This window comes from Ptiloglossa arizonensis, chromosome 1 (genome assembly GCF_051014685.1).
Source record: "Ptiloglossa arizonensis isolate GNS036 chromosome 1, iyPtiAriz1_principal, whole genome shotgun sequence".
Taxonomy (NCBI): domain Eukaryota; kingdom Metazoa; phylum Arthropoda; class Insecta; order Hymenoptera; family Colletidae; genus Ptiloglossa; species Ptiloglossa arizonensis.
Window position 1 is genome coordinate 33,122,307 of NC_135048.1, and position 14,267 is coordinate 33,136,573.

The following is a 14,267-nucleotide window of genomic DNA, read 5'->3' on the forward strand; positions in this document are numbered from 1 at the left end:
ACCGAAGTAGACATTTTTAAAATTTATTTTGGCTCTATTGGTATAAAGTTGGTCAACTCGAATTTATAAGGTTTCTATGTTGAAAACGATACCAAAGACATATTCAAATGATTTTAAATTACACTAGGAATATATAAAAAGCTATCTCAAGTTTTCAAGTTTGTAATGAATCATCAAAGTAGACATTTTTTCAAATTATTTTTACTTTATCGATATAGAATCACTCTATACGAATCTATAAGATTTCTACGTTGAAAACGATACCAAATACATATTCGAATGATTTTAAGTTACCCCAGAAATATATAAAGGGCAAGGTTAGCCCTCGACGAGTAAAGTTATCCCTTTTCGGAACTGATGGTTCTCGCGTTACAAATGAATCATCGAAGCAGAAGTTCCTTTATTACTTTTACGTTATCGGTAAAAAAGGTCGTTATCGATTCCACGGGGTTCCTACGATGAAAATAACAACAAACACATACTTAAAAAATTCTAAATTAGATCGAAATATCTAACCGTAGAAAACTAAGGGAATCTCCTTTGATCGCCCATAATTGTATCTTATTTCAAGGTAGGATAAAACTGATCGATTTTCGTACGTCTCCCTTTGATCGTGTCGCGGTCAAGGTCTCGAGCCAGTGACACTACGGAAGAGACGCGTTACGATGGAAACGATCGAGAACGTGACAATTGGCCATTGATCGAAACCTTGAAACTTTTCAAAGGTAATCTCGTAATTTCCACTCCGTGGTTAATCTCGAATTTATTATCTCACGAGGTCGACGTACACGCTCGGTCGATCGTGTACGCGCAAGGTCGTTTCATCGATCGACCAAGTGGATATTCGTGGCAGAGGGTTTGCGTAACTAGGCTTACGTTTTTCCATCGACGTTATGTTTGCTCCGGGCAGTGGGCGTTGTGCATTTTTTCGCGGGAGAAAACCTCCAGCAAGGAGGTGATTGATTGCTCGGAAACGGCTGACTAACCGCGCGATCATCCCTTAGCCGACTTAACCGCGTTCGGTATACAAAGAGTCGTTCGAGCGGTTTTTTCGTTTACTCTCTTTTCGACCGTGGCTGTCGCGAACCAATCTCCGAGCGAAACTCGACAGCTTTGGTCTCTCGAGTTAGAATCGATTCGATATTCGACTTCGAAAATTTCGATGATCGAGCGATGCTTTTCAAAGAGGTACGTTGGAATACGGCCGTGTAAAACAAAAATCAGATTGCTCTCGGTGGATATATAATAAAATATTATTATAATCTACGTACATACACTTTTCAACTATTTTGTTAAGGTTCTTCTTCTGACCCACTTAAGAAAAATTATACATTCTTGATCCAAAAATAATCACAATTTAAATGCATGCCCTTTTCAAGTATTTTATTACTGTTCTTCTTCAGGCCCACTTAAGAAAAAAAATTGACATTCTTGATATAAAAGTAATTGTTATGTATATACATACTCTTTTCAAGTATTTTATTAATGTTCTTCTTCAAGCCCACTTAAGAAAAAATATACATTCTTGATCCAAAAGTAATCACAATCTATATACATATTCTTTTCAAGTATTTAATTAATGTCCTTCTTTCGACCTATTTAAGAAAAAGTATACAATATTTATCCAAAAGTAATTACAATCTATATACATACTCTTTTCAAGCATTTGATTATAGTCTTTCTTCTGGTTCACTTAAGAAAGTAATTGACATTCTTGATCCAAAAGTAATTACAATTTATGTACATATTCTTTTCAAGTATTTAATTAATGTCCTTCTTTCGACCTATTTAAGAAAAAATATACAATATTTATCCAAAAGTAATTACAATCTATATACATACTCTTTTCAAGCATTTGATTATAGTCTTTCTTCTGGTTCACTTAAGAAAGTAATTGACATTCTTGATCCAAAAGTAATTACAATTTATGTACATACTCTTTTCAAGTATTTAATTAATGTTCTTCTTCAACCCACTTAAGAAAAAATATACATTCTTGATCCAAAAGTAATTACAATTTAGATACTTACTCTTTTCAAGCATTTCATTAAAGTCTATCTTCCAGCTCACTTAAGAAACAAATATACATTCTTGATCCAAAAGTAATCACAATCTATATACATACTCTTTTCAAGTATTTTATTAAACGTTCTTCTTCTAGCTCACTTTAAGAAACAAATATACATTCTTGATCCAAAAGTAATTACAATTTAGATACATACTCTTTTCAAGTATTTAATTAATGTTCTTCTTCTGACCCAATTAAGAAACAAATATTCATTCTTGATCCAAAAGTAATCACAATCTAGATGCATACTCTTTTCAATCATTCTATTAAAACTTCTTCTTCTAGCCCATTTTAAGAAACAAACATACATTCTTGATCCAAAAGTAATCACGATCTACATACATACACTTTCCAAGCATTATCCTGAAAGTCCTTCTTCGGGCCTCCTTAAGATAAAAATATACATTCTCGATCCAAAAGTAATATATACGAGTGGGAGATAAATGATGGATATTAACGATCGTTAAATGTACTTAGATAATGAAGTATACGAAGTTTACGAGGTACTTGAAACTTCTGCCATAACCGAGAACTTCGTATACTTAATTATGTGGGCATATTTAACCATAGTAAATGTCCTCTTCATTTTCGTACCGTGGCTTTCCGTTGGATTAATTTCACCTTATATTTTCGCCGATGCGGTGTACGAAGAAATGTTCACGAACGTTAATAAAATGCATAGAATGGCTGTACATCGCGGGAAGTGTTCGCAAAGTGTCGTGAAGTGCTTCCCGGATGTTTCTGAACGAATAAAGGGACGGTGTTTTTCGAATAAATTTTTCGAGAGGAACTCGCGAGAATTCTAAATTCGCTGTCCGTTTATATCCACCGTAACCGAGGCGCGGTTGAGCGTGAAATGCAAAGGGAGGTCCTTCGACTTTTAATTTCAGTCTCCTTCGAACCACTTCTTGCTCCTCCGACGCTTCCTCTTTCTTCTTTTTCTCTTCTCTTTTTTTTTTACCTTTCGTCTTTTACGATGTAGGCTGTTACCATAATAATTTCTTCGCCGCTCGAGCTTTAAAGGCGACAGCGCCCGATTTATTAATCGAGGGAGAAACCGGAATTTTCGAGAGGAAATCTTTATTTCGTGGGATTCGTTCCTAATCGACTTCGCGGATTGTGCGAATTTTTTAATGAAATACGTATTGGACTTTGAATCGTTTAAGTATCTTTGTACGGCGATATTTGAGAAAAATTGACGATAAAATTGCGTCTCCGTGTAATGTGATTTTTGCTCTGATATACCGTGACGAATTGTTCGAAAATATTCAAGATAATAATAAATATAGTAATATTCAAGATGGTAATATCCAAGAGAGTGATAAAGATTGGTAAGTGGAGAAAATGTTATAACTGTCCAGAACGTTAGGTTTGGGTTGGGTGTGGATAACGCGAGTTTAATTTTGGAAAATCAAAATATTTATTTAGCTAAATTGTAATTAGTTAGAAACGAAAGACATTCGCTTTTTTCTATCTTTAGTTGAAACCTGTCGTGACAAAGCTTTACGAAACGATTGCACAAATTCAAGATTGAATTTTGTATATAAATTTGTCTGTTCGTTTTTCATGGATAAAATGTTGTTTTTCTGATCTTCGTTAAACATTTTTCTCCAAGATTTTTCGACTTTTACTCTTTTTGAGTAAAAATTGTAACGTTGCAACGACTGCCAGTGTTACGATCGTCCCTGACCGTACTTGTGAACTTTAATTAAATATTTTTATCAACAACGTGTTCATGAATGCTAAATAACGATTGACATTTCTTCAAGAAAGATCAAATCAAAGTTTCAGAACAAGAGACAAGAAAATATTTGCTATAAGAACGTTTACATTACAATTTTAAAATAGCAAGAAAAGTTAACTTTTGAGTACCGTGGAGCTATTTTCTTCATTATATAGATGTTTATTTTGCATTTACATAAGTATGATAGATGGTCATGTTCCAAATTTTACACTATATACCTGAAAGCTTGTATTAATATTTATTACATATTTCGGGATATTTATGGTTGCTCTCTCCTACCATCACTTGTCTATTTTGGTACTAGGTTGTTCAACAAATTTTGTGGTTTCTTCCATTGTAAAAAAATACTATGACAAATCTACATGAAACTTTACACATGTTCATCAAACAGTAGTACCATCTTTAGAAAAATAAAACGACCTAATAGCTCCATTCCTTATCAAACTTTTGGTAATAGGTTGTTCAATAAATTTCGTGGTGTTCTCCATTGTAAAAAAATATTATCACGGATCTACATGAAACTTTACACATGTTCATAAAACAGTAATACCATCTTTAGAAAAATAAAAGGACCAATTTAATAGCTTCATTTCTTATCGAACTTTTGGTACTAGGTTGTTCAATAAATTTTGTGGTGTTCTCCATTGTAAAAAAATACTATGACGGATCTACACGAAACTTTACATTCATCAAACAGTAGTACCATCTTTAGAAAAATAAAACGACCTAATAGCTCCATTCCTTATCAAACGACGAAACTTATCGAGCAACCTATAAATTTTCCACGAATACCGTAGAAAAAAGACACGGTCGATAACCGAGTAATTATAAAAAAAGAAGTTCCAAAACAAGTAAAACCGACTCTATTGGTAGTTCCAGTGTCAAAGTGAGTTCCGTCCACGACGAAATAATCCGGATCGGAGACGGAAAATGAATCCTAGGTGTGTGCCTCGCGGAGATTCGTTTACACCGGTGGGCGTACGAGTAACAGATGTATGAAACGCGGAAAATAAACAACCAGAACAAACATACAAATAGCGAATGTCGAGGGAGCAGCGGCCCGGAATCGATACTCGGCCATTTGAAAGATCCGGGGTAGGAACGGATGCTCGAAATACTTTACACGGCCGACAGATCGATTTACGGTGGATGTTCGCCGGTATACATCTTCGCGCGTGCGTTGAAAAAAAAAGAAAAACAAAGAAACGAAAAAAGAGAGAGATAGAGAGAGAACACACAAAAAAGAAAAAGAAAGAAAGGAAGAGGGAGAGGAGAAAAGAGACGGATAGTCAGCAGCACCGAGCGACGATTAATTCGATTCTCACGTGCATCGTAGCGGAGTGACTCAACGAAAGGGACAGGGGGCTCAGGGAGTGGGGGCTCAGGGAGAGGGGGCCCAGGGAGAGGAGAGGGGGCTCAGAGAGATGGGGCTCAGGGAGAGGGAGGGGCGACGCCCTCCGCGGGGAGACGAGTAGACAAATGGAACTTGATTGTGCTCTAAGTGTCGGGGGATGAAGTGACAGTTTTGAAGGGTAACATCGGGCGTCGTCGTCAAACATTGGTTCACCGCTTGACATTTTCCCCGCGGGGTACGTGTATACCGCGTCCACGGGGTTACATGCACTATTAATCTCGGCCCATTATACGCTCTAATGGCCCTCCGGGATATATTTTCAACGGGGCGGCCGATGCGTCCAAGACGAGCTCGGAAAGATTTTCTAAAACATCCGGACCCGTGGTTGGTTCCAATCGCACCGTACACTCGTCGAATTACACGGGGATCACCCGTGCGACGTATCGAGGCAACGCATGCGAAACTACAACACCCCTAACGATCGGTGTTGCGGAAAGTTTCAGGCAATTTTTCGCAATTGGGCAAGGGTGATTCGGAAGTGCTCGTAAGGGGTGAATCCACGCGCTGAGAGGAGCGAGAAGATACCCTGTTGCGTCGTGTATATCTTTTCGAGTTATGGTCCAAGGGGCACTTTGAAGATTTTCTTCTATTGTACAATATCTTGAAAACGGAGGGTGTATAGGTTCTTAGGATAGTTTCTATTCTTGGTGTAGAGATTTACATTCTGTAGTATGGTGTACTTCTTTTGTAATTACTTTGTGTAGAACGTTGGAACGATTGTTGTAGAATGGGTATTACAATGAAGTGTAAAAAGAATTTTTTACTAATTTGTATAGAAGTAATCATTTTTGAAGGTTAAGGGTGTGAACTGTAGCGATCTCAATTTATCGACGTTTCGAACAACATTCGTGGTTTTCTAATTAGCGAAACGTCGATGGACTTACAACCCCGCTTACAAGTCGTTCGATCTTTGATACTTTTTTACACTTACCGCGCGAAAAGTAATAATTTACATTATATTCTAATCTTGTAAGCGACAAAGTGTCGACATTAGGGACGTTTAACCTCAGTATGGGTTCCCATCGCTCGAAGGGTTAATGACAATCCGAAGGGAATCGTTTTCCCCGTTTAAAGTGCGGGAAAAGTGATGGTTAAGTGTGTAAATTATACTAATTTCAATTTATCGACGTTTCAACCAACTCTCGTGGTTCTTCAATTATCCATACATCGATGTACTTACAACCCCGCTTACAAGTCGTTCGATCTTCAACGCTCTTCTAAACCCACCTTGGGAAAAATAACAATTCCCACAATATTCTAATCCGTTAAGCGACAAAGTGTCGTCAATTGGAACGCTCAAAGGGTTAATGTCAATCCGAAAGGATCCTATCCCCGTTTAAAGCGCGGGAAAAGTGACAGTTAAGTGTACAAACTAATTTCAATTACTAATTTCAATTACTAATTTCAATTTATCGACGTTTCGACCAACTCTCGTGGTTCTTCAATTATCCATACATCGATGTACTTACAACCCCGCTTACAAGTCGTTCGATCTTCAACGCTCTTCTAAACCCACCTTGGGAAAAATAACAATTCCCACAATATTCTAATCCGTTAAGCGACAAAGTGTCGTCAATTGGAACGCTCAAAGGGTTAATGTCAATCCGAAGGGATCGTTTTCCCCCGGTTTAAAGCGCGGGAGGAGTGACGGTAGACGATCAACGCCTCGAAAGCTGTCCGCGTTCATTACGGCGTTTCACGGCGCGAAGTAGTTCATAGTCGTCGAATGCCGATGGGGAATGACGCGTAATGGGCGCGCCGTCGGAATTTGTCGCCCCTCGTTGCTGCCGTTAAACGCGTTTCCCGCTTTTTTCCCCCTGGCCGTCGCTGAGGGGAGGGGGGACGTTTAGCGGCGCGTCACGGTGACTTTATTAAATTCTCGCACAGGATTTATCGGCTGTTTGCACCGATCCTGTCCGACAATACGCGAAAACCGGGAACAGGTACGCACGGAAACGCGTGCGCCCCAACGGAATAACCGACATCCGGTGGTATGCAAATACGAGTATCCGCGCCAATCGCCTCGCCTCGCCTCGCCTCGCCTCGCCTCGAGCATTCCGCGTGCGCGTGCTCTCGAATTTTCGGTTACCGGTAAAATTCGATCTTTGATTCTCTCTGTACTGTGGCTTTGCTCGGGAATACACTGTCACTTATACGGAGTGTTTTATCTGTTTGCTACCACGCGACGGCCGATTATAGTTGCTCGTCGCGAGGCAGCATTCGTACACGATGGGTGGCTATAGTTGCTCTTCGTGAGATACAAGTTACATGTAACGGGTATTTGGCAGTGTTCGATTAAAATATGTTTATTAAGAAGTTATGAATATCTTAGTTCGAAGGATAGTTCTACTTTTCCAAAAATATTTTTTCAATGAGAAATTTTTCTTTTCCAAATATTTTAGTTTGAAGAAAAGTTTTTCTTTTCCAAGTATCTTAATTGAACAAAGTTTTTTTTTCTAAAAATATTGGTTCGAAGAAAAGTTTTCTTTTTCAAAAATATTTGTTCGAAGAAAAGTTTTTCTTTTCCAAAAATATTGGTTCGAAGAAAAGTTTTTCTGTTCTAAAAATATTGGTTCAAAGAAACGTTTCTCTTTTCCAAATATTTTAGTTGAAAGAAATATTTTAATCGAAAGAAAATTCTCCTTTCCTAAAAGTAAATGTCCAAAGAAAAATCTTTCTTTTCCAAATATTTTATTTCAAAGAAAAGTTTTTCTTTTCCATATATCTTAGTTGAAAAAATAGTTCTTCTTTCCCAAAACTAAATGTTCAAAGAAAAGATTTTCTTCTCCAAATATCTCACTCGAAAGAAAAGTTCTTTTTTCCAAAAATCATTGTGGAACTTTTTTAGACGTAAGACGCAAACCTAAGCGTTGGCGATTGACCGCGCGTAATGTGTACACTTTTGGCGCGGCGCCCCATATAGCGGGGGTGTTCTAGCTGAGAGGACTGTCGTAGCAGAAGGGTTAGACACGAACGTACACTTTGGAACTAAAATCGGTAACCATGGAAATAACAAGCTATTCTATATTGGGCAAAAGTTGCGAATCGATATAAAATTTTAACAGGTGATTATAGTCATCGAAAGTTAGTTAGTATCGAAGTTAGTATAGTTAGTATCGAAAAGATTAAAATCACGATTTTTCTATTTCCTGGTAGAGATCGCAAAAAGTATCGCTCTATACATTGGCGTAACCAGAAATTTTAAATGGAGAGGGGCAAAATTTCATCATTTTGGAAAAAAAGATTTTTTCTTACTTACTATCTAGATAAATGTTCTTCAAAATAATTTCGGTAAATATTGAACAAAATTTTTGTAATCCACAAAGAATATTTGTTCTTGTACCCCTCTGGTTACGCTACTAGTTCTATACTTTACGACCAGGTGTATGCTCTTCGGTACAGGCCCGTGTCTTTTATCGTCACGACCAAAAACTTTCGTGCAACGAAAAATCGACAGTATGTAACTAAGCTTCGGCTAGGCGCTATACTATCGACTTTCTGTCGCACGACGATCATTTCCTCGATGCGATGAAAGACACGTGACCCGTAGAAGCGCGTATATTACATCGATTCGCCTAGCTTCTACCTCTTCGATGGTGCTGACACGTACGTATACGTTTAATTTTTACTCCGTTCTAAGTATCGTGACACGAAAGTCATCGGTTAAATTTACAGCTGTCGTCGATCGATGCTGAAATTTTTATACGTTTAGTTTCTATTCTATTTTAACTATCTTGACACCAATATTTTTAAATTTCCCAATGATGCAATAGATCATTGCAATACAAGTGACAGTACACGGCTGCTCGAATTTTTGTTTGCGCAAAATTTTTCCTACGAATTTTCTTTCAATGAAAATATTTCTTTTAACTAAAATATTTGGAAAAGAAAAACTTCTTTTTGAACCAATATTTTTGGAATAGAAAAATTTCTTTTCGAACCAATGTTTTTGGAAAAGAAAAACTTCTCTTTGAACCAATATTTTTGAAAACGAGACTTCTCTTCGATACAATATTTTTGGAAAAGAAAATTTTTTCTTTGAACCAATATTTTTGGAAAAGAGAGACTTCTCTTCGATACAATATTTTTGGAAAAGAAAAATTTTTCTTTGAACGAATATTTTTGGAAAAAGAAAAACTTTTCTTCAAATCAATATTTTTGGAAAGGAAAAATTTTTTTTCGGACTAATATTTTTGGAAAAATTTTTCTTTGAGCCAATATTTCTGGAAAAACTTCTTCGAAACGATATTTCTGGAAACGAAAAACTTTTCTTCGGACCAATATTTTTGGGAAAAAAAAAACTTTCCTTCGAACCAATAATTCTAGAAAGGAAAAACTTTTTTCAACTAAGATATCCCCACAAATCTGATCGACTGGCGCGAAAGATCATCGATGAAGACGATCGTCGAGCAAATCCACAGGGGGGGAATCCCCGAGCGTGTCCACAGATCGTTTAACGCGTAAATCCACAGTCGCGAGATCCTGGAATTAATCGCGAACAGAGCCCGGTGAAATATGTCGGGATAAAAATTTCCACGAAACGGCGGCGGGCTCGTGGAAACTGGATTTTCATGCCTCGTCGGGATCTTCTTTTAAACGCTTTACGAGTAACGCCAGGGAGAGATCGAGTTAACGGCGGAGACGGGGCGAGCGTGGCATCGGATTTTTATAATCTATTTTTACCGTTTCACGGCCTTGAAAGGACGCCTGGTGATGGAGGGGGAAAAAAAAAGAAAAACGCAACGCTACGAACCGACGGAAAAAAGTTTTTCCTGAACGCTTAATTACCTACTTGTTGTCCCCGAGACGGTAACGAGCAAACTGATTTCAGTGTTCTTTTCATCGCCACGTGCTAACGGGATTAGTCGCGGCTGATCTACGATACTGTCCGCGAGGAGAGTCATCTAAACGGGTGATTCACGATTCGACGAAACTCTCGCGATACGCCGCGTGGGTCATTCTGGACCCGATCGAGTCGGAAACTATCGTCGATAACGCACTGTTTTTGTTTGCGATAGGCGTGAGAGAGATAACCCCATTTGTCATTGTCTGAGTAGCAGTAGTAGTATTTTGGATCTATCGGCGTGGGTCTCTCTTGACCCACTGTACTTCACGGTTCGTACTTTGAAGGGTAAATCATTTTCGTTATGGAGTAGAACCTCTTCGTCATTGTCTACATATTTATAGTATTTACGAGGAAAATTAAATAATTTTGAATCTAACGGCGTGGGTCTCTCTTGACCCATTGTACTTCACGGTTCGTACTTCGAAGGGTAAGTCATTTTCGTTATGGAGTAGAACCTTTTTGTCATTGTCTACATATTTATAGTATTTACGAGGAAAATTAGATAATTTTCTATCAGTGCTACGGGTCTCTCTTGACCCGTGTCAAGAAAAATTCACGGAAATGTATAATCTACAAGCAACAAAATGGTCGAAGACGATGTTAGCGAAAGAATATCGAGGAAAGTGTAATCGTAATAATTTTCCACCTTGAAAATATTTGTAAATTTCCAGGGTCGAATCAAAGAGTTGTATAATATGAAGGGCAGAGAAAAAGTGGCGCGGTGAAGTGACTATATTCAGAAAAGTATACAAACTAGTGGAAAGACTGGGAAAACAGGACCTTTTTTTAAAGTAACGAACCTTTCGTTACTTTAAAATGTAGCCTTTTGATGGTCGAATGTTGGTTCGCGGCCAACTGTGCTGTTCGGATACTCTTGGTTCTACCGTATTTTTAAAAGCAAGCCAAGTATAATATCAACATAGGTACAGAAAAGGTTGACAGAAACTCACTCTGACGAGTCCACGGTGATGAAGTCCGTGTACAGCTTCAACAATTCACCTCCGACTACGTAGCCTAACGCTGGCCCTATTATGGCCATTGTGTAGAAAATTCCTGAACAGAAAGAATATACACGATTTTTGAAATCTCGTCCGAAACGATTCCGTGGAAAATGTTTCGACGATAATTTTTTGAAAATATATAAAATTCGTCACGATTCTTTGGAATATTCTGCGTTGGATAAACATGAAAAAAAATTACTAATTGTTCACACTGATCGAGAATTCGAAATTTTAAACACGCCACAAATCGTGTCAGATTTTGAGTTCGTAGAAGAATTGAAAAAAAAAAGAATGTTTACAATATTATTGTATCGTAAACGTCTTTGGATGATTTCAAGTCTTCTTCGACGACCCTCTCCGAGCGATCGTTCTCATTCGAGATGTTTCCACCCGATTCGATATCTTTTTTCTCGAAGGGTACGGGCGATAATTTAACGAACAATAAGATTTCTTTTTCGTTCGGAGCACTTTCAATCTTCCGATTACAACGTTCCTGCAGTCGAACGCTTGCGAAGAAAACGACGAGCAGACTGTTTCTTACCTACGTACACGGACGACATCTTTTTCGATACGTTCTCGTCGAGGTACGTAACTCCGAGCGTGTAAAAAGGAGCGGAGCCCGCTCCGTGCAGAAGTTGGGCCACGAGAAAGATAGTTAAGTACAAGCCACTGTAAGGCTCGTGGTCCGTTTGCCCCCCGGAACCGTTGCACGAGAGCTGAATGGTGGAAACACGCAAGCAAATTGAGAGTAATTTAATTAGCGAAATAGAACATTCTGAAAATACGCGAAACGTACCGTGGATACGACCGACTTTCTCGTTCGGTCGCACGACACCGTTTTAATTAAGAAAAAGCGTGCAAGAAGGACAAGAGATTGCCACAACTTCGATCGAACGAGCGTGCAAGTTCATCGAGTTTCGAAGAACACGTTGTAAAATTTTTATATAATTTTTTTACGCAATCGTGCTTTCAGTATTCAACTACTTACCGATCTGGACGACGTATTCGTCACCCTCTGGCATATATTCTCCGTCTGCTGACCACCTCTGTAAGGTCCAGCGATGTAATGGGGCGACGCGAACAGCAAACTTCCTATACCTAAGACTAGAACTCCTACGCCTATGTACCTGTGAAAGAGAGCTTTGTTGCTCATTCATCGTCGGTTTCAATGAAACGACGTCTCCAGTCCCGACCCGCTTCGTAAATATTCATGGAGCCGCTTCAAGATCGCACGAGTCTCTTTCCGAGTGTCATTGATCGCCGAACAGGGATTGAACTCCCGCGGAATATGAACCAAACTTTAATCTATCGAACAAGTGACACGAAAATTAACGTCTAAAACGACCTAGACTCCCTTTGGCTCGTCGAGGGTGAAATTTAGTTATCTAGGTCTTGCAACCCGCTGAAACTTCGAATCGTTGTATTTTGTTTACTCGAAATCGAATATTTTAACAAAAAAGATAATCTATCACAGAAGTGACACGAAAATTAACGACTAAAACGATTTAGACTCTCTTTTGCTCGTCGAGGGTGAAATTTGGTTATCTAGGTCTTGCAACTCGCTGAAACTTCGAATCGTTGTATTTTATTTAGTCGAAGTTGAATATTTTAAAAAAGACAATATGGATCACGCGATAAGTGATTGAAAAATATTTGCTCGCAACGATACGATAAAAACAAAGTAAAACAAGCAAAAGATGATATATTTTTCACGATTGTGTCACTTGTATTTTAAGTACTGTGCAAGCAATCTATTAACGCACTCACTTATGAGCATCGAATACTTTCACCGTGTCAACGTACTCAAGATCACTATAGCGAGACACTGTTACAATTCGACCGATGCGAACACACTGACAATGAAAATAATCGACGAAGACTATGTAAATATTACAGAGGACAACGAATGGAAAGTGTAAACGAAAATGGCCGTGATACAATTTTCAAACTCGCTTGTCTCGTAAAGCTTCGAATGGAAAAATATTATTGCTTTTTCTTAACTAATTTTCACGCGTAGAATTACCACCTGTCCGATGATACTCGTCTGATAACACCGTGTACTTAAGTATTTGATATGACGTTCGGTGCAGCTCGTATGAAATATTTTTTAATCTCGATCGAGAAGGTATAGCTCGGCCAAAGGAGATCGAGCCAAGTGCGCACGCGTAAACCATCGAGTGCCCCCACCCGTCGCCTTTCACTGTGATTGGTCGGTTGATCGGTCCATGACCGTGGCCCGTGGACTGCCCGTGAAACGAGCATTATCTCGCGAAGACCTTGCTCGCCCATCTTCGAGCCTCGCGAAACTTTTTGTCCCAATCTACCCCATCCAGCGCGTCCACCATTGGACCACGGTCTCATTTGGTCGAGCTATACGTACGTACCTTAGTTTCGATGCTTTCGAGCGTCCACCTAGGTAGCTCACTGGAACGAGAAGAAGGAAACTGGCTATGTCGTATCCACCAGCTATTAGACCGGTCTGGGACGACCTTAAACCGAATCTCCTCTCTATCGTGGTGATAACGACATTTACGAAACCGTTCACCACCATTCCTGAAAGAAACATGTATGTATATCGTTCGCTGAAATCCTCTCCGGTTACACTTAATTCCACGCGTGTGAAATCGACCAACGAAATCACACATTCGCAAATCCATGGCAATATCTAGGCTTCCATCGATCTCGGGTGAATCAGATTTCGACGAAAGGGGATTTAATCGTCGGTGATCCCGTTTATCGGACAACATCTCGTTCTCGGGACACGAATATCGGCCGAATCGGTATACTCGAAAGGCAAGCAGGCCTGGCAGGGCGGCTCTGTTCGCCAAAGCAAATCCGCGTGCTGCGTGTAAATGAATCAGAAGGGTAAACTAATTCAATTACGGCTCCCCTCCTGCGAGCGGTGTCCGCTCACCCTCGAAGAAATCGTTCTCCCGTACGTAAATCTATTAAACACTTCTTTCTCGCGAGTGTACGTATACGTGCATACACGTTCGCGTTAATCGTTTCTGAATCGAACGACTGCGACCGTTCGTACGTCGATGCAACAAACAGACGTCAACAGGGCGTCGAGTTACACACGGAACTGTGTACCGTCCTACCGAACGCCGAAAAGAAATCTAAAGCTCGATTCCCACCGGTGGGCTCGAACGATGTTCACGCGCAGGCTCATGGGACGTGAGCGTTAGCACGTT

At 39.3% G+C, this 14,267-nt stretch overlaps 1 protein-coding gene across 6 annotated transcripts in view; it reads right to left on the reverse strand.

The window, feature by feature from the left end:
- Oatp26f (Organic anion transporting polypeptide 26F) overlaps positions 1–14,267 on the reverse strand; it is a 60,303-nt gene that overhangs the window by 12,777 nt on the left and 33,259 nt on the right. For all 6 annotated transcript variants that reach the window (XM_076305013.1, XM_076305022.1, XM_076305061.1 and 3 more), the window contains 4 exons: positions 13,458–13,626; positions 12,062–12,200; positions 11,615–11,789; positions 11,023–11,125 (listed from right to left, as the gene is read on the reverse strand). In XM_076305013.1, coding sequence (XP_076161128.1) covers positions 11,023–11,125; positions 11,615–11,789; positions 12,062–12,200; positions 13,458–13,626 — 586 coding nt within the window. The remainder of the gene's footprint in view (positions 1–11,022; positions 11,126–11,614; positions 11,790–12,061; positions 12,201–13,457; positions 13,627–14,267) is intronic.